Source organism: Pelophylax lessonae (assembly GCF_965119305.1).
Source record: "Pelophylax lessonae genome assembly, chromosome: 10".
Lineage (NCBI taxonomy): Eukaryota > Metazoa > Chordata > Amphibia > Anura > Ranidae > Pelophylax > Pelophylax lessonae.
In genome coordinates, this window is record NC_138777.1 from 232552476 (window position 1) to 232573760 (window position 21285).

At 45.5% G+C, this 21285-nt stretch overlaps 1 protein-coding gene across 3 annotated transcripts in view; it reads left to right on the forward strand.

Moving 5' to 3' along the window:
* AP1G1 (adaptor related protein complex 1 subunit gamma 1) overlaps positions 1-21285 on the forward strand; it is a 116426-nt gene that overhangs the window by 71834 nt on the left and 23307 nt on the right. For all 3 annotated transcript variants that reach the window (XM_082269682.1, XM_082269684.1, XM_082269683.1), the window contains exons 7-14: positions 5169-5264; positions 5376-5456; positions 10279-10377; positions 13067-13122; positions 13217-13330; positions 15338-15478; positions 15614-15668; positions 20206-20328. In XM_082269682.1, the coding sequence (XP_082125808.1) occupies positions 5169-5264; positions 5376-5456; positions 10279-10377; positions 13067-13122; positions 13217-13330; positions 15338-15478; positions 15614-15668; positions 20206-20328 (765 nt within the window). The remainder of the gene's footprint in view (positions 1-5168; positions 5265-5375; positions 5457-10278; positions 10378-13066; positions 13123-13216; positions 13331-15337; positions 15479-15613; positions 15669-20205; positions 20329-21285) is intronic.

Below are 21285 nucleotides of genomic sequence, written 5' to 3' on the forward strand. Positions count from 1 at the left end.
CTTTGCCTTTGAGATGAACAATCAACTGCCAGATCGGGAGACGGGCTGTATAATGTAGATCCATTGGCACCCCCCAGTCCTGGATCCCTGGGAGCCTCGTGGTGCCACACGGGCCACTCTGTTGTGCACAGAGCATCCCTAATTATCCATTTCTGGGTTCCCCCGCTTGCCCTCAAGGCCCCTCCTCTTCATGAGTGCCACTTTCTCTGTGGGCACCCACTCCCAAGCTGCCCAGTCTGCGTCTATTGACACAGACCGGACAACTCAGCCCCACCCCCTGCTCCCTCGTCATGGCCTATTGATTGACAGCAGCGGGAGCCAATGGCTGCAACTACTATCAATCTGCCCAATGAGGAGGTAGACAGCAGCGAGAGCCGCTGCTCTTGTGCACATCGCTGGATCGGATCAGGCTCGGGTAAGAATAAATTGCATTAGGGCAGGGATTCCAAAACTATGGCCCTGCAGCTGTTGCAAAACTACACATCCTATGAGGCGTAAAACTCTGACATTCACATACATGACAAGGCATGATGGGAATTGTAGTTCCTCAACAACTGGAGGGCCATAGTTTGGGAATCCCTTTTAATAAGGTGTATCAAATGTGGAAAACAACAAAATTTATAATGTAGGTATACTGGACAGCCACTGAAATATCTTGTGAATATTTAAAATGAGAGCAGACACCAAGAGCAGTTTTGATAAAAAGCATAAAACGGATACATAGGGTAAGCAGCTCGAGGCTTTAGGCCCCTTTTACACTGTGTGTCCGTCGGATGGACTCCGTTTATCTCAGAGGTGGATCGATCTCCCGCTGAGCAGGCGGATGACAGCTGTGTTTCCGCGCTGTGTGCAGAGACACAGCTGTCAGTTCCCCATACATCTCTATGGGGGAATCAGATGGGAACAGACCGTTGGTCCATTCTCATCCGATCCGATCCGCTGGACGGATGGAAAATAGGGTTTCCATCCGTCCAGATTTGAAGGATCGGATCGGACATGTCTCTGCTGACACCCGATGCCCCATAGAGATGCATGGGGGGACCGTTCAGATCCGGCAAAAAAACAGACAGGCGGATCTGAACGAGGTCCGCCTGTGTGAAAGAGCCCTTAGACCCACTTTCAGTTATGATTGGACACAGGACCGATCGTTACTGATCACTCACTCATGAACTGTGTTCATTCAGGAACAGAGGGGTAAACAACTGGCCAGGCAGCGAGGGTAGGGGAAGGAATCTGTGCCACACAGGATGATTAGGACGTGCCCAGGCACACCCCGCATGCCTATGCCTAGCAGCCATATGCATTATAAGCCCATTTCCAATCCCTTTTTTGACCGTGCGCATACAAGTGTGACAACGCTGCCACTGTATGCAGTGCCGTCAGAGAATGTTGTCAACAATAATTCGGAAGTCACAGTATCTGGCAGTATCTTAAATTAGGAAAAAAAAAAAAACAGCTGAACGCGGTTATAATCGGTGTCATTGCAGAAGTGTATGGAAATGTTCTGCTTTTTATAGATGTCTGGTTTTTCCGTATGGGATTTATGGTGGCTACCTTTAAAGTCCTAAAACGTGTTAAATGAGAGCTATAAGGCCCCAGCCGCTAGCACAGAAAGGTGAATATATAACCTTAAAAATAAATACAAAAAATATGGGCAGCGCTGCAAGTCCTACACACTTTTCTATTTTTTTCTACACTCATTAATTGGATGGGGTGCCACACAATATTTTATATGCAGAAGTGCATGGACTTTAAGCAGTTCAAGCAGTTTTTCTTTTAGGGTTCACATACACTTTGAATCTCCCCTAAATCCTGAATTTGGTATTTCCCAGGAAGCAGAGCCTCTCTAAGTGTTGCAGATTTCTGGGGGGGTTTGTGGGTGTGAGTCAGCGATAGGTAGGTCTTTGTCTGATATGTATGCAGTCCTCCATATTGGAGCAGCGTGTCCATGTTCTGATCAGCCATCCTAACACCTGCTTCCTGTCTTTTCCTCTCTGTCTGCTTGGGATCCTGCTGTATATTAGAATGAGAAGGTAAGACTCACTAGATTTCCTTTTCTAAATGTTGGTGTTTACTTGTTACCAGAACAAAATTCCTTTCTGAATGTGCTGTTGATTTAATAGGTTTTATTTTTAAGAGAACATTTAAAGTGATTGTAAAGGATGTTTTTTTTTTTTTTTTTAAATAGGTTTTACCTACCTGCTTTTTTTAATGGTTTTTCACAGAGCAGCCTTGATTCCCCCCTCCTGCTGAGTGCCCCCATGGCAAGCTGCTTGCTATGGAACCTGTTGTGGCTCCCAAGCTGGCTCTATGTGTCCATAAGACCCAGAACACAGCGGCTCGGCTCCTCCCCCTTCTCCCGCCTCACTGGCTGTGATTACCATCAGCAGGAGCCAGTGGCCCCACTGCGGTATCTGAGCCAATGAGGAGGGAGAGTGCCAGGAGAGCAGATACTCTTGTGCACAGTATAAGGGGGGGCTGAGGGGAACCACATTCTGAAGGCTTTTTACCTTCGGCCCCTTTCACACGAACGATCCGATCAGATCCGCCTGTTAGTTTTTTAGGCGCACCTGATCGGATCCTCCATACATACCTATTGCGCAGGGGATGTCAGCGGAGACATGTCCACTGACACCCCCTGCTATCCGATTCCGATCCTGTCCGTGAAATCCGGACAGATGGAAACCTTATTTCTCTGTCGCTCATTGACAGACGCAGTCCTCCTGTAGAGGGCAGCATAACCCGAGTTGATATGAATCAAGGAGGACTGCGTCTGTCAGTGAGCTTAAGAGAAAAGGATTTTACGGTAAGATCTTACAAAAATCCATTTTTCTCTGTCGCTCATTGACAGACGCAGTCCTCCTTGATTCATATCAACTCGGGTTATGCTGCCCTCTACAGGAGGACTGCGTCTGTCAATGAGCTTAAGAGAAAAGGATTTTACGGTAAGATCTTACAAAAATCCATTTTTTCCATCCGTCCTCCGACAGTCGCCGCCCACTCATACAGTCTTCACCAATGAGTATTGAATTCCTCTCCACAGGAGTAGCTAGGTGAAGACTGTGTGATTGGGCGGCAACTGTCGGAGGACTCAGAGAAAGGAATTTTACGGTAAGATTTTACAAAAATTCAGTTTTTCCATCTGTCCATCGGATCGGATGAGAACGGACAGGCCGCCCGTTCTCATCCGATTCCTCCATAGAGAACAGCGGGGATCTGACTGCTCCATCTCTGCGCGGAGAGGGAGCTGCCATCCACCTGCTCAGCGGTTGCATTAGAATGCATGAATGCATTAAGATAACCTTCTGCCTTTACAACCCCTTTAATGCTGAACCATTTTAAGGGCTTATCTAGGCAGGCGATCAGATCTGTCCTCTGGTCTGAGCTGCTGCATGCAAATCCACCTCAGAGCCGCATGCAGGCAGCCCATACTAGTGATTGCAGCTGTTGCACAGACACAGTCTCATGTCCAAATCTGATATGTGGGCAGGAGCGGGTGCACAATGTGCATTCAGATCTGTGCACCCACTCTTGTCTGCATGTCAGATTTTTATATGTGACTGTATATGCAGCTGCTACGTCGGCATCCACTTGTGTGGGCACCCTGCATGCAGCTCTGAGGTGGATTCACATGCAGCAGACTGCGGCTCAAATTGGAGGTTTGGCCTGGTCACCTGTCTGAATCAGACCTTAATTTCAAAATGTTTGGCAGGAGCGCAGTAAAATAGATACCTGACCTGAGATCCAGTGACAACTGGCTTTGTGCAAAGTCAAAATTGATTATAAAACAATATTCCGCAACAGTAAAATTTTGTCACCAAAGCTTTACCTTTTATCATTGGCCAAAGTGCATCAGTTGTTTAAGAATAGGCACCTCCGCCTGCAAGAACATTGTCGCTCCAGGCCCTGACCGGAACAGAAAAAAATACATTTTTTGCCCCTGGATGAAGTCACGTGACTAGAGTTCAAGGTTGGCCAATGATAAAAAGTAAAGTTTTTGTGCCATAATTATACTGTTGCTGAATATTGTGTGTTATAATCAATTTTGACTTTGAATAAAGCCAGTTGTCACTGGACCCTAGGTCGGGTATCTATTTTATTGCGCTCCTGACAAACATTTGGATATTAAGGGCGATACAGACAGGCGACCAGGCCAGTCTTTCGACCCGAGTCGCAGTCTGCTGCGTGTAAATCCACCTCAGAGTTGCATGCAGGCAGCCTATACAAGTGGATGCTGACACAGCAGCTGCACGGACAGTCGCATATCAAAATCTGATGTGCAGACAGAAGGGACGCACAGATCCGAAAGCACAACGTGTCTGTATCCACTCCTGCCCGCATGTCAGATGTGTCCGTGCAACTGCAGTCTTCACTTTTAGATATTGTTTCTAAAAATGATGACCAACCACGTGACCACATTGGTCACCATTTCTAAAATTGTTATGCTTTTTTGCCAAATTTCACAACTCTTGGCAATGTTGCTGCATACTCTGGTCCATATGAGTGAATTTCAATTGCCAAGAAGACCTTAAGCTTCATCTGTGTTAATACAAACCCCAGTAGAATTCAGAATAATGGGATGCAGGAAATCAGCAGCAATAACTATTGTAAAACCAAGAAGAAAAGCCCAAACGCTGCGCCCCTACAAGATCCAAGGTATCAAGCAAGTAAAGTGGGCTTCAGCCCAACACCATCGTGACCACAACTCAATTGACGCATTGAGGACTCCATGACTAAGCCCTGTGGGCAGGGCGAAACGCGTCCGGAAAGGGAGCGTGACCTCGATGGAGCTGAACTGAGGCTGCTTTTACTTTGATACCTGAGATCTTTTTTGGGCCTTTAGGCTTTTTTTTTATAGATGGCATGCACATCGAGCCAGGACAGGCTCCATCCACGCCAGCACCCTTCCACCGGCGCTTATTGAAGCGGAGACCCGGAGTGGCACCAAAGCTTCTTGCCTTATGGTTACAATTGTAAAACTAAATTAGAAGTAGGCGTTGATGTTTTAAAATCTGTTCATACGAGGTAATCTGTGTATTCAGGGTTCTAAAACTTGCTGTAGTGCTGGTATAGGTTTTTATAATAAAATGTTATATATATTTATTTAAAACAATGACTAAAAGTTTACCTATTTAAATTACGTGGTGTTCTGTTATCTTTCTCTACAGCTTGTTCCTCAGCTAGTTCGTATTCTTAAAAATCTAATTATGTCCGGATATTCACCAGAACACGACGTGTCCGGAATCAGTGACCCCTTTCTGCAGGCGAGTATCAGCCGATGATGCTGCCTTACTGGACTAGATACTAGATGTGGTTTGGGCAGTCATAATGGGGGGGCATTTGAGTAACTGGATTTTTTGGGTTTGCTTTACTAGGTGCGGATATTAAGGCTTCTTCGAATTCTCGGCAGAAATGACGATGACTCCAGTGAAGCCATGAATGATATTTTGGCACAGGTGGGTATTGTTAGGTGGGTGAAAGTGCTCTGCATGAATGGTAATATGCAGTAGGGTCATACTGAAGTGCTGGTTAGGTGAGCGGTTGTACATACTGCAATGAGCCGCTTTGTTCTGTGAGGTTGTGTTGTTATGGACTTTAATATGCATATTATTTAACCACTTCCTGACCGCCCACTGTAGTTTTACTGCTACAGCGAGGGCTGGCTGCACAGAAACACACACACATATACACATTAGGGATCGACCGATTATCGGCAAAGCCGATCTATTGAGGGCCGATATGCATTTTCCCGCTAGATCGAGGGCTGATTTGCACTTTCCCCGATACATCGAAATCAAGGTGGCCGATATTACCGATATTTCGGGAAAGTGCTTGTACCGGAGTGATGCCTGCAGCTAGAGGCATCACCCCCGTACCTACCGGCGTCCATAGCCGAGGGTCGGCTGTCTTGTAATGACAACTGATGCGGCTGAGAAACCACTCGGCTGTCATTACAATGAGTGGGAGGGGACGTCCCCCCCCCCTCCCGCGGCTCGCCTGGGTCTCCTGTCCTACCGGGAGACTCGGGCAACCAGTCTGCACGGCCGCCGAAGACCCGATCAAAGCTGCATTCGGCTCTGATCGGGTCTCCATGAAAAAACCCGGAAGTGATGTCATGACATCACTTCCGGGTACTCGGCGCCAGATTAAAAAAATGACAGCATTCAAAACAGCCAAACTTCCTGTTTTGAATGCTTTTAAGTATGGGTTAGACCGATATGTTTTTTTCGGGGCCGATACTGATGTTTTGGTCACAACATATCGGTATCGGCCGATATTTTGTACATTTAAAGTTTTGAAAAATAAACACAATTTTTGAGACATCTGGTATTGAACATGTTAATTTTTGTTTAACGCTTAATGGCTTGCTGGCACCCTGTGGTGGCTGGCTGGCTTGCTGGCACCCTGTGGTGGCTGGCTGGCTTGCTGGCACCCTGTGGTGGGTGACTGGCTTGCTGGCACCCCGTGGTGGCTGGCTGGCACATTGTGGTGTGTGGCTGGTTGGCACCCTGCGGTGGGTGGGTGGCTGGCACAGGGGCTCTGGGTGGCTGGCTGGTACAGTGCCTGTGTCTGGCTCGTACAGGGCCTGTGGGTGGCTGGCTGTCTGGCACCCTGTCTGTGGGTGGCTGGCTGTCTGGCACCCTGTCTGTGGGTGGCTGGCTGTCTGGCACCCTGTCTGTGGGTGGCTGGCACGCTGTGGTGGGTGGCTAGCTGGCACAGGGGCTGTGGGTGGCTGACTGGTACAGGGCCTGTGGCTGGCTGGCTGGTACAGGACCTGTGGATGTGGGTGACTGGCTGGCACCGGGCTGCTGTGGGTGTATGGCTGTGATACACTCCTGCGAGACTAGTCCCGACTCCAGATGAGGCTGTCCAAGGCGGGGGAGGCAGCCTAAGAAGGCAGAATGACGTCACAAAAATATCGGCCAGTTCCGGGGCCGATACCGATATATTTGGGGAAAGTGCATATCGGCCTTTGATATATCAGCCTTGCCGATAATCGGTCTATCCCTACTTTTAAGTGCAGAGGAGGGGTTTGGGGTCTTTTAGACCCCCCAGATCCCTTCACAACAGTACATGTCAAGTAAAAAAAAATAATTTTTTTTTTTGTAAATGGACGAAAATATCGACCCATACTAATACACGATGACCAAAATATCGGTATCGTCAATGAAAAAACTATATTGGTTGATCCCTAATGCATATATATATATATATATATATATATATATATATATATATATATATATATATATACATACACATACATACATACATACATACATACATACATACATACATACATACATACATACATGATTCTGCTTTTCCAGGTAGGGCGTGCACGCTCTGGCTTTGCTGTTATTAGTCGCAGCACAAGCGGATCAACGGGTGTCGGCCAATGGATATGCGCTGGCATCTGCTTATCAGTGGGGAGGAAGCCAGGATAGAGCTCTGTCAATGTAAACAATACAGAGCTCTGTCCTGTCAGTGTGGATGTGCAGGATTTTGTTTCCCTGCAAAGCACATCCCTTAGTCAAAGAACCTCACAGTAAACACGAACACTGGTTAGGCGCACATTTAACACTTTAAACGCTCTAGATGTTTAACCCCTTCCCAGCCAGTGTCAGTACAGTGACAGTGTATATTTTTAGCACTCAGACTGATTACCACAAAGTGTTAAAAGTGCCAGTCTCAGATTGCCCGCCATACTATCGCAGTCCCGCTATAAGTTGCTCATCGCCACCATTACTAGTACATATAACAGTTTGTAGACGCTATAACTTTAGTGCAGCCAATCCATATATACTTATTGTGGGTTTTTTTTTTTTTTTTTTTACCAAAAATGTTGCAGAATACATATTGGCCTACATTTTATGAAGAACTTTGTTTTTTTGTTTTATTGGATATGTTTTATAGCAGACAGTAAAAAATATTATTTTTTTTTTATTTATTTTTTTCAAAATTGTCGGTTCTATGTCGCAAAAAATATGAAAAATCAGTGGTGATCAAATACCACCAAAAGAAAGCTCTATTTGTGGGAGAAAAAAATAATATACATTTCATTTGTGTACAGCGTTGCATGACCTGCAAAAGTAGTGCAGTGCCAAAAAGCAAAAAATGGCCTGGTCATGAAGTGGGTAAATCTGCCGGCGGCCAGGAGGTTAAATCTTGAGTGCTGGGGAAATTACAAAACTGCCCTTGCAGTGGGGCATCCCCCTGCACTGAAAGGGTTAAATGCTTTTTTTTTTTTTGTCTAAGGTACCATTAACCACTTAAGCCCCGGAAGATTTTACCCCCTTCCTGACCAGGGCCTATTTTGCGATTCGGCACTGCGTGATTTTAACGGACAATTGCGCGGTCGTGCGACGCTGTACCTAAACGAATTTGACGCCCTTTTTTTTTCCCACAAACAGAGCTTTCTTTTAGTGGTATTTGATCACCTGTGCGATTTTTTGATCATGCGCTATAAACAAAAAAAGAGCGTCAATTTTGCAAAAATAACAATATTTTTCACATTTTTTTTATATGAAATTCCCCCCCAAAAAAATGTAAAAATCAAAATTTTTTAACATTTTCGGCCAATTTGTTTTATGCTACATATGTTTGGTAAAGAAAATCGCAAAAAGCGTATTTTGATTGGTTTGCGCAAAAGTTATCGCGTTTACTAACAAAGGGAAAGATTTTTGTCTTTTTTTTTTTGTTAACGCGTAATGGCGGCGATCTGCGATTTTTTTTTTTTTTTTGCGGTACTGCGACATTGCGGCCAACAGATCGGACCCTTGACTGACATTTTTGATACTTTTGGGGGTACCAGTGACATTTCTACAGTAATCAGTGCTATACATATGCACTGTTACTGTAAAATTACACTGGCAGTGAAGGGGTTAACTTTTTTGAGAGGGGGGGGCTATGTGTGTCCCTAGGGGCGTGATTCTAACTGTGATTGGCTGTGGCTTGAGGTGTAGGAACAGTGATCAACGGTCCTACATTGTAGAACCGTATGATCATTATTCTTACACAGGGGAGAATGACAGGCAGCTTGTTTACATTAGCCGCCTGCCTTTCTCCCTCTCCACCGGCGATCACGAGTGACCGGTGGCTGATCGGGTCCACCGGTCACGCGCGGGGGTCCGTGACCGCGCGGAAGCGCTCCTCCGGCGGTGCGCGCTCGCTCCCTAGAGCCCTCACAGGCTAGCGACGTAGACCTACGTCGCTCTGCCTGTGAGGGGCTGACTGCCGCAGTAAATATACTGTGAGCAGTCGGCATGCGGTTAAACAGTTAAAAACCCTTTGATTGCCTCTGATGTTAACACTTATGTGTCGCTCAGTATCCGATTTGTCCACCGCAATGTCAAAGTCCTGCTATAAGTCACTGATCGCCGCCATTACTAGTACAAAAAATGTTACCAAAAATATGTAGCAGAATACAAATTGGCCTAAATTTATGAAGAGATTTGATTTCCTTTAATATTTTTTTTTTATTGGATGTGTTTTATAGCAGAAAGTAAAATGTGTGTGTGTGTGTATGTATATATATATATATATATATATATATATATATATTATTATATAATTTTTTTTTTTTTTCAAAATTGTCGGCCTTTTTTTGTTTATAGCACAAAAACAAAGAGGTGATCAAATACCATCAAAAGAAAACTCTATTTGTGGGGAAATAAGGACATCAACTTTATTTGTGTACTGCGTTGCACAATTGTCAGTTAAAATAATGCAAAAAAATGGCCTGGTCGTGAAGGGGGGTAAACCTTCCGTCGCTAAAGAGGTTAAAGTGCGTTTTCTGTGAGCCCATTTTCTGTATATTTACAATGAAATCCTCCAAAGCAGGGATCTTCAAACTATCCAGCTGTTGCAGAACTACACGTCCCATGAGGCATTGTAATACTCTGACATTCACAGACCTGACTAGACATGATGGGAATTGTAGTCACTGAACAACTGGAGGGCCATAGTTTGAAGACCCCTGATCTAAAGCAACCCTCCTACCCCTTTTTTTGGGTTAACACCCTACATCCCAGCTTCTTACCTACCTCCATAAACCGGTATATAAATCCCCTTTGGCTCTGGCAGTCTCTGCACGTTGCACCCATAGACTTTGTATTGCACCCATAGACTTTGCTATCCCAGAACTTTGTTACAGCCTGCTGCTGTAATCCCTTCTGAGGTTGTCTACATTGAATGGGTTAAATATGTTTTATGGTAACCTGAGATACAGGAATTGTCTGACCTATGTTACATTTTTTTTATTTCTTTCTTTTCCAGGTTGCTACAAACACAGAGACCAGCAAAAACGTTGGTAACGCCATCTTGTATGAAACGGTTTTAACAATCATGGACATAAAGTCAGAAAGTGGCCTGCGGGTGTGTGCCTTGGAAAGCTAATTACCAGTGACCTCCCTTTCTCTGCTCTTCCTCAGAGCCATGGTTTTCCTTTCCTGTTTCCTCATCTCATGTTATGTACAGTACTTTCCTTTTCTACCGCTCTACATCTCACGCTACGGTTATTTCAACTCTTACATAACTGCTTTTTTTTTTTTTGTTAAGCCACAATGTGATCTTTACATCATTCCCTCTGTTACATAGTTAGGGTCCTTGCACATGGTCCGCCTCCGTAGGCGGTTTCGTGCTGCTCAGCAGGGGATCGTAAACACAGATCCCTGCTGAGCAGGGAGGTGTCAGAGCCCCATGCATCTTTATGGGGGAATCAGATGAGAGCAGACCGCCTGTCCAATCTCATACGATCCTATCCGATCCGCTGGAGAGATGGAAAATAGGGTTTTCATCCGTCCGGATTTCACGGACAGGATCAGATGCGGATGGCAGCAGGTGTCAGCGGACATGTCTCCGCTGACATCCGCTGCCCCGTAGGAATGCATGGAGCATCCGATCAGATCCGCCTAAAAAACTGACAGGCGGATCTGATCGGAGCCGTCGTGTGAAAGGATCCTTAGTCAGGTTGATAAAAGACACAAGTCCATCCGGCTCAACCAAAAAAAAAAAAACGGTAAAGAAAACCCAACCATACAATCCCATATACACAATCCTATACCCGTCCCAACCATACAATCCCATATACACAATCCTATACCTGCCCCAACCATACAAACCCATATACACAATCCTATACCCGCCCCAACCATACAATCCCATATACACAATCCTATACCCGCCCCAGCCATACAATCCCATATACACAATCCTATACCCTCCCCAACCATACAATCCCATATACACAATCCTATACCCGCAGTTGATCCAGAGGAAGGCGAAAAAAACCCCAGCAAAGCATGATCCAATTTACTACAGCGGGGGGAAAAAAATACTTCCTGATCCCCCGAGAGGCAATCCGATATTCCCTGTTAGATTACAAACTGTATCCTAGTGCCTGTGCTTTATTAACAAAAGGCAGATTTCTACTTGTTTTCACAGCTCCTATCGGCGATCACGTGACTCCCAGCTCTCTTCTCTCCCCGTCTGACATCTCCAGGGGGGTGGTGGCAAAAAACTTCCTCTGACGTCAGCTGGGGAGGAAGTTGGGAGTCACGTGACGGCCGAGCGGCGCTGTGAAAAAAGGTAGAACATTTTTTTTTTTTTTTTTGAACTGTAAACAAAAAAAGATCGTCAATTTTGAAAAAATAATATTTTTCACATTCTTTTATATGAAATTCTCAAAAAAAAATGTAAAAATCAAAATTTTTTAACATTTTAGGCCAATTTGTTTTCTGCTACATATTTTTGGTAAAAAAATATTGCAATAAGCTTATTTTGATTGGTTTGCGCAAAAGTTATTGCGTTTTCTAACTACAGGAAAGATTTATGTCTTTTTTTTTTTTTTAACTAGTAATGGCGGCGATCTGCGATTTTGTTTGCAGCACTGCGACATTGCGGGGGACAGATCGAACCCCTGACTGACATTTTTACACTTTTGGGGGTACCAGTGACATTATACAGTAATCAGTGCTAAAAATATGTACTGTTACTGTAAAAATTACACTGGCAGGGAAGGGGTTAACAGTATGTGTAATCAAGGGGTTAAATGTGTCTCTAGGGGCGTGGCTTGTGAAGTAATCACAGAGACATGCGATCCTATATAGCAGGATCGCATAGCCTCTGTGATCACTTCAGGGAGAAGGACTGGTGGCTGTGTTTACATCAGCCGTCTGTCCTTCTCTCTCAGCAGCGTGAGATCGCGAGTGGCCGGCGGCCATCGGAGCCGCTTGTCACACTCACTGGCTCCCCAGCTTACGAGCCTCCTGAGCGAGTGACGTAGTATAACGTCGCTTTGTCCAGGAGCTGCTGCCTGCCGCAGTAAAACTGCGGTGGGCGGTCGTTATGTGGTTAAATCATAAGCACTATAATAATCTGTTTAGCAGCATGTACGAAAAACTTTCTTCATACTTCTGCCAGACTAATGCACCTTACTAACCGATCCGTGACTGCTGCCCCCACTCTGACAATTTCTCCACTCACTTCCGCTACCCCACCCCCAAAATACTAACCAAAACATACAAGGCCATCCACAACATTGCCTCATCTACATCACCAACCTCATCTGCAGAGATCACCCAAATCGTCCTCTCTGCTCCTCCCAGGACCTCCTGCTCTATAGCTCCCTTGTTACCTCCTCCTATGCTCGCCTACAGGACTTCTCCAGAGCCTCTCCCATCCTCTGGAACTCCCTGCCCCAGTATGTCCAGTCAGTTCCTACCCTGTCCACCTTTAGGCGATCCTTATTCAGGGAAGCCTACCCCACCTCTTCCTAAGAACTGTACTGGAGTCCCCTCCATCAGATTATCCCATGCAGCCATTAGCTTCTGTACCCCCCCCAACATTAAGATTGTAAGCTCCATGAGCAGGGGGCTTCCTTTTCCTTTTGTATTGAACTGTATTGTAATTGCACTGTCCCCCTTTTTCCTGTAAAGGGCCGTGTAAACTGTTGGCGCTCTGTCAATCCTGTATAATAATAATGCTAGTTCCTCTGCTTTGTGTCTGCTTGTTAATATCCTCACTTGTGTATTCATCAGTTTACTTTCTCTCTTATTCCTAACAGGTTCTAGCTATTAATATCCTAGGACGATTTTTATTAAATAATGACAAGAATATTAGGTAAGCCCTGTGTAGGCCTGAATACTACTTTGTTGTTTGAGTCTGTGATGTCCTGTGGGCTCCCAGTAACAGCAGATTTGTAATTTTTTTTCAGATATGTGGCTTTAACGTCCCTACTCAAAACTGTACAGACTGACCACAATGCAGTACAGAGGCACCGCAGCACCATCGTGGATTGTCTAAAGGATTTGGATGTCTCAATAAAGAGGTAAAGTTTGGTTTGTTCGTAAAGAGTTAGTAGCCTCTTTAAGAGGCTTTTTTTTTAAGTGACAGTATTTTAGAGGAGGCCGTGTCATTTTGCTCATTCAAATGTTCAGGGCAAAGTGACAGTGTCTCCTGATAAGCCCCCCCCCAGCAAGGTATACTCACCCGTCCATGCTCTTAATCTCTCACACTCCTGCTCCATCAGAGCTTTTGCCCTGTTGCTGTAAAGGAGCAGGGCTTCCTGTTATGGAGGAGCACATGACCTACCCCATGTGACAGTGGTTAGGCCTGAGTGGGCAGTCACCAGGGTGAGAGGTTGGGCAGGGGTGTTATCCACCAGGGTAAGTATTGGCTATATATTATGCATTTTTGGGTGAAGGAAAGAAAATTGCTGGTTTCCCCCATCAACACAGTCAGTGCTGATGAGTGAATCCCTACCGCTGCGCTATTATTTTCTGACAGCGGTAGTTTCTCCGCCATCAGAATACAGTGATCACTGCTGCTGTCTATAAGCGCCGGTAGTTATTGAACAAAAAAATAAAAATTTGACAGGCTGGTTGTACTGAAGTTAATCGATAGATTGACTTCAGTACAACCAGCCTGCCCATAGATGTATCGAAATTCATCCAGTTTATGCTAAACTTGCTGAATTTTAATCCGCCTCGCTTGCTATGGTGGACTCCTGCAGTGGTGAGGGAACGTTAATCAATGAATGTACCTTGCTAAGTAAGGGGTGGGGTTGATTTATTAAAGGCAAATAGACTGTGCACTCTGCAAGTGCAGCTGCTCCAGAGCTTCATAAATGAGATGAAGCTTCAATTTGCAAAAGGGAAAAAAAAAAAAAAAACAGCATTTCTGTTTCGTTAATCGACGGACACAGCTCCTAAAACTCTTAACCATTGGGTTCTAATGCCCCCTACAGGAGTAGGACACTAGGCAGAAAAAGTCTGGCTGTGCCTATGGGCAGTCCCAGGGGGTGTACTCCCTCTCACTGCTATAGGTTCTCCGTTTTGTTACAAGCGGTGTCCGAGAAAGTACAACTCCACAGAGGGGTGGGTGCTGTGTCCGTCAATGAACATCAGAGAAATGGATTTTACGGTAAGTTAAAAATCCCATTTCTCTTACGTCCTCTGACAGTCGCCGCCCACTCATACAATCTTCACTTATGGGTATTGACCTCTTATCCACAGGAGTAAGCTAGGCAGAAGATTTTGTTAAAAACACAAACTTTCCATAGACACACCTACAGGGGGCTGTCCCTCTTGTCCAATACCCCCGGCTAGCCTCTTTCCCAATTAAGTTTGTCTTTTGCCTAGTTAGGAGTAAGATAGGCTTCCCTGTGCTGGGGCTACAGTCTCAGCCTTTTCTTACATTTTATTTCTGCTAAGTGTTTTTTCTTTGCACTGATAGCTTTTTATTTGTAAAGTGCCCAGTCTATTTGCCTTTTGTAAATCAATCCCTGTGTCCAGTACTCCTTTTTGAAGCTTTCTGTCGGTAGCTGGTATCCCCACTTTAATTTTGTTTCATGCATAGGCCCTGGGATTGTTGAATGATGATTACTGAGTGATCCATCGGCTGATTTTCTGTGCTGATCTTCAATAAACTGACAACATTCCGGGTCTTAGAATACTGTATATGGACAGCCCATCTCATTTGTGCATGAAGTCACATAATACAAAGGCTTCAGTGAATGGGCACAAGGAGGGGGCAGGCATAGCAGTTCCAGCTACTCTGCTCTGTAAGGAACTGAGACCACATGGCAGCATTAGAGCTCCAGTAGTTATCTTCATGGAGCACAATAAATCTGTCAGATGTGAATAATGGAAAAAATTCTACGAGGTGGCAGGTGGCTCATGGCATGCCTGCTGTTTTTGCAAAATAACTCCATTTTTGTAATTCAGCTTTAACCCTTGCAGTGCAGGGGGAAGCCCCACTGAAAGGGACATTTTCAAATTTTCAGCTTTCGGACTTGCACTCTTACACAGTGTTCTTTAAACCCTTCTCATTCCAGGCGAGCTATGGAGCTGAGTTTTGCACTGGTGAATGGCAACAACATCCGTGGAATGATGAAGGAGTTACTTTACTTCTTGGACTCTTGTGAACCAGAATTTAAAGCAGACTGTGCCTCCGGCATCTTCTTAGCAGCAGAAAAGTACGTCTCTTCCCACAGAGCCACAGCGCTGTCAGCGATTGTCACTCTGCAGAGCCACATAGAGCAATGTACACGTCTGAAGCATTAAGTCTGCGATAAAACTCATTCTGCCTGTTTTATTTTACCTGTTTTCAGGTACGCACCATCCAAGCGGTGGCACATAGACACAATAATGAGAGTCCTCACTACGGTAAGTATCAGGTAATTTGCATAAAGTATAATGCAGTCATTATTTTAGCTGTATAGAAGTGATTCTAAATGCTTTTTTTTTTTTTTTTTTTTTTTTTTTTTTTAATAACACCTGCTCTGTGCAATGGAATTGCACAGAGCAGCCCCGACTCTTATCCTTGGTCCCCTGCTGGCATTTTGTGCTTCTCCCCCCTGCTGTGTGCCCTCATAGCAAGTCGCTTGCTATGGGGGCACTCATGTAGACTCTCCGCTAACTCTTGAACGTCCCATTTGATGAAACGCGTTGGAGTGGAGCCTGTGCTGACGTCATCACGCCCGCAAGAGATGGTGCTGAAAACATCTCTTTGATCGACTTTATGGCCCTGAAGGACCGGATCGACTCTATGGTCTTGGAGGACTGTAGCGACAATCTGACGTCCCTTCTGGTCCAGGCTTTTAAAAGTTAAGAAGAGATTTGGGGTATTTTTGACCCCAGATCTCTCCATAAAGAGGACCTGTCGTTCTTATTTCTATTACAAGGGATTTTTGCATTCCTTGTAATGGTAATAAAAGTGATAACAAAAAATAAAGAGACAGTGTAAAAATACAAGTAAATGTAAAGCGCCCCTATTCCTCCGTGCTCGCACACAGAAGCAAACACATACGCAAGTCGCGCACGCATATGTAAAAGCTATTTGAACCACACATGTGAGATATCGCTGCGAACATTAGAGTGAGATCAATTATTTTAGATCATTTATTCTAGAGCTAGATCTCCTCTGTGAATCTAAACAGATAACCTGTAAAGGCATTTAACCACTTGCTGACCAGCTGCCGTAGTTTTACTATAACAGGTCGCTCTATTACGCGAAAAGACATACCTGTACGTCTCCGTGTAATAGATATTTGGGGCGCGCACACACTCTGATTGGCCAGAGGGGGAGCTGGTATCCCCACTTTAATTCTGCTTCATGCATAGGCCCTGGGATTGTTGAATGATGATTACTGAGTGATCCATCGGCTGATTTTCTGTGCTGATCTTCAATAAACTGACAACATTCCGGGTCTTAGAATACTGTATATGGACATCCCATCTCATTTGTGCATGAAGTCACATAATACAAAGGCTTCAGTGAATGGGCACAAGGAGGGGGCAGGCATAGCAGTTCCAGCTACTCTGCTCTGTAAGGAACTGAGACCACATGGCAGCGTTAGAGCCATTTAGAGTTTTTTTTTCTGCCTAGTCAGGACCTAGTTCCTTGCTGGGATCTCTGGTCCTGGCATTTTTTTATTTTTATACAGCAATTTTTCTCCTGTTCTTCTCCTGTTCTTTTCCTGTGAGATGTACAATCAACTGCCGGATCAGACGACGGGCTGGATAATGTAGATCCAGTGGTCACCCCAGTTCCTGGGAGCCTCGTGGTGCCGCATGGGCCGCTCTTGGAGTGGAGCCTGTGCTGACGTCATCACGCCCCCGCAAGAGATGGTGCTGGAAACATCTCTTTGATCGACTTTATGGCCCTGAAGGACCGGATCGACTCTATGGTCTTGGAGGACTGTAGCGACAATCTGACGTCCCTTCTGGTCCAGGCTTTTAAAAGTTAAGAAGAGATTTGGGGTATTTTTGACCCCAGATCTCTCCATAAAGAGGACCCGTCGCTCTTATTTCTATTACAAGGGATTTTTGCATTCCTTGTAATGGTAATAAAAGTGATAACAAAAAATAAAGAGACAGTGTAAAAATACAAGTAAATGTAAAGCGCCCCTATTCCTCCGTGCTCGCACACAGAAGCAAACACATACGCAAGTCGCGCACGCATATGTAAAAGCTATTTGAACCACACATGTGAGATATCGCTGCGAACATTAGAGTGAGATCAATTATTTTAGATCATTTATTCTAGAGCTAGATCTCCTCTGTAAATCTAAACAGATAACCTGTAAAGGCATTTAACCACTTGCTGACCAGCTGCCGTAGTTTTACTATAACAGGTCGCTCTATTACGCGAAAAGACATACCTGTACGTCTCCGTGTAATAGATATTGGGGGCGCGCACACACTCTGATTGGCCAGAGAGGGATCAGCGGGTGAGGTGGACGCGATGTCTGCCGGCTACCCGCGATGTCTGCCGGCTACCCGCGATGTCTGCCGGCTACCCGCGATGTCTGCGGGCTACCCGCGATGTCTGCGGGCTACCCGCGATGTCTGCGGGCTACCCGCCATGTTTGCCGGCTACCCGCGATGTCTGCCGGCTACCCGCAATGTCTGCCGGCTACCCGCAATGTCTGCCGGCTACCCGCAATGTCTGCCGGCTACCCGCGATGTCTGCCTCCTCTGTGTGGAATAACTGAATTGCTCAGGTTGCTCTATGGGGTCTCAGCAGTGAATATTGCTTATGAATCATCGGGGTCCTGGGTGCAGTTATCTCCAGGTTCTCCACCACATGGCATTTGTAGTGTCTTTCGCTATTTACAGTTTCTTTGACAAGGGAAAGGATGTAGGTCCATTATCAGGAGATCAGTGGGATGAGGCCTTGCAAGCAGTAGTAACAATTTCCATGATTTCCTTTCAGAGACTATCCCAACTTTATATAATTTTGAGAGTACACTATACTCCTACTAAGCTCCACCATATGGGAGTTAATGCAGACCCTGTTTGTTATAGATGTCAGAGGGACAGAGGTGACCTTGTCCATCTCCTGTGGTGATGTCCTGAGCTTCACCGGTACTGGACAGAAGTTATGAATACCCTTCATTCCAGACCAAAGTACCACTTCACCCTAAATACTGTCTATTGAGCATCCTTGATGACATTATCTTGGAAGAATATACACGGGTTTCCTGTACTCGTGCCCTCTTTCAGGCTAGTAGAGTATTGTTACTGCAATGGAAAAATGATGGGCACCATGGCTTGACACTCCAGGTCTTAGCCCCTGTGAACTGGTTCAGATGCAGTTTCTGACCAGGTCTGCACAGGCATAATGGTTCTCCGAAATTAAATTAGGTTGCATTGTGAGGGCAGTTTTATTTGACTATCGCATACTGCATGAGGTTCGAAAGTGATGCATATAATGTATGTATTGGCAAGGTAGATGCTAATGTAGATTTATCTGCTATACTGTATCCTATATCTGTGAAAACTGTTACAGGACATGTGGAGTGGCAATTCTACTTCAATGTAAGATATACTAAAACAGTGCTACCAGGCGTGTGTAAAGTAATTCACAAATTGCAAAATATAAATAATAAAGTGCACTAGTGACAAAATCTGAAATATCCAAAATCATTCAATAATGACAATAAATATAAATAATCAATAGATATGCAAAGGTGCAATTAAATTAATAAATGGTGCATAAGTGCCAAAGTGCTAAATCATGTGCAGTCCAAAAATATAGTCCACTTAAAATTAAATAAGGGCTCTTTCACACGGTCCGCCTCCGTAGGCGGATCCGTGCTGCTCAGCGGGGACCGGTGGATGACAGCTCCGTCTCCGCTTGCAGTGCGGAGAGGGAGGTGTCACAGCCCCCGCTGCTCTCTATGGGGAATCGGATGAGAGCGGACCACCTGTCCGCTCTCATCCGATCCGATCCCCAGGACAGATGGAAAATAGGGTTTCCATCCGTCCGGATTTCACGGACAGGATCGGATGCGGATGGCAGCGGGTGTCGGCGGACATGTCACCGCTGACATCCGCTGCTCCATAGGGCTGAATGGGGCATCCGATCAGATCCGCCTAAAAAACTGACAGGCGGATCTGATCGGACCGCCCGTGTGAAAGAGCCCTAAGGTGCTGAATAAGGTGCTTGAAGTTCTCCACACAGGTGCCAAGGTGCTTTCAAAGAGACCCTTTTGGGGATCCACTCACCAGACTTAAGATATATCTGAGCCTCAAATGTGCAGTGGTTTACCAATCAATGGCCAGTAGGGATGGATGGGTCAGCAGAGCCTTTTTCCAACAGACCTCCAGCCTCTATGTAAAGTCCCCCCTCAATCAGGCACTCAAAAAGAAGCGAAGGAGCCAAACATAGTGAAGCCCGTAGAGCATTTATTAAATAAAAATAGATAAAAACTATTCACAAAGGTATAGCATGAAATCGCATTTCAATAACACAACGAATCCGTCCACTTCCGGGTACGCTGCTGGCGTGCGTTCCACGGGGTATAGGAAGTGATGTTGTGTGGTTCTCATCTGTCAGGAAGTACGTCAACGTGTTTCGCCCGCCTACAATGGGCGTCATCAAAGATTAATCAAACCCGTTTGATTAAAAAAAAAAAATAATTCGTTAAAGGTTCTCCAGTACCCTTCTACAACCCCAAAACATACTGGTAGGTTAGCTGGCTTATTGAATTGATCCTGGTGTCTACCTGCTATGGGGTGTTTATCTCTATGACTGATTTAAAATGAAAACCCCTTTGGGGCAGTGATCGGAGGCTGTCTGCTAAAGGTATTAACATGGATGAAAGAGGCAGTAATTTTACAAGGCCTGTGTTGCTCGGCTTTGAGTCCAGTCACCTGATTTTCCCCTTTTTTTGTTTTTTGTGGGGTTTTTTTCTAGGCTGGAAGCTACGTACGGGATGACTCCGTTCCTAATCTCATTCAACTGATCACGAATAGCGCTGAGATGCATGAATATACTGTACAGAAGCTCTACAAGGCCACTCTGGATGACATCTCCCAGGTAAATAGAGCTTACAAGTAATCGTTTCGTACTCACCTTAGAGCTGATAAGCCATTTTATTTCAGTATGTTTTTAAAGCATGCCCCACTGTGTGCAAAGCCAATTTTCACCCTTGAAATCCACTTTCATCCTCTTGAAATCCCCCCGCAGGCCTGTTGATTGATTGATTTTCTTATTTGTTTACTTTTTTTCTTGGCAAAGTTTTTGGCCCACCCCCCCATTCCTAAAATCGCCTAAGCAAATTACATCAGTGCCCCCGGTGCCTCCTGGGATATCTGAGGTGCATATCGCAAGAGGCAAGGGGAGCATTGCACATCATTCTATTCAGTAAAGTTGGAGGGGGTCAGGCCCACTTTTTACATGGGGCACTGTTCCTCCCACTGGTACCATTGATGGGGCACTATTCCTCCCACTGACACCAATGATGGGGCACTGTTCCTCCCACTGACACCAATGATGGGGCACTGTTCCTCCCACTGGTACCAACAATGGGGCACTGTTCCTCCCACTGGTACCAACAATGGGGCACTGTTCCTCCCACTGGTACCAACGATGGGGCACTGTTCCTCCCACTGGTACCAACGATGGGGCACTGTTCCTCCCATTGGTACCAACGATGGGGCACTGTTCCTCCCACTGGTACCAACGATGGGGCACTGTTCCTCCCATTGGTACCATTGATGGGGCACTGTTCCTCTCACTGGTACCATTGATGGGGCACTGTTCCTCTAACTGGTACTATTAATGGGGCACTGTTTCTCCCACTGGTACCATTAATGGGGCACTATTCCTCCCACTGGTACCATTAATGGGGCACTGTTCCTCCCACTGGTACCATTAATGGGGCACTGTTCCTCCCACTGGTACCAATGATGGGGCACTATTCCTCCCACTGGTACCAATGATGGGGCACTGTTCCTCCCACTGACACCAACATCCTATAGTCTGAAGGACCAT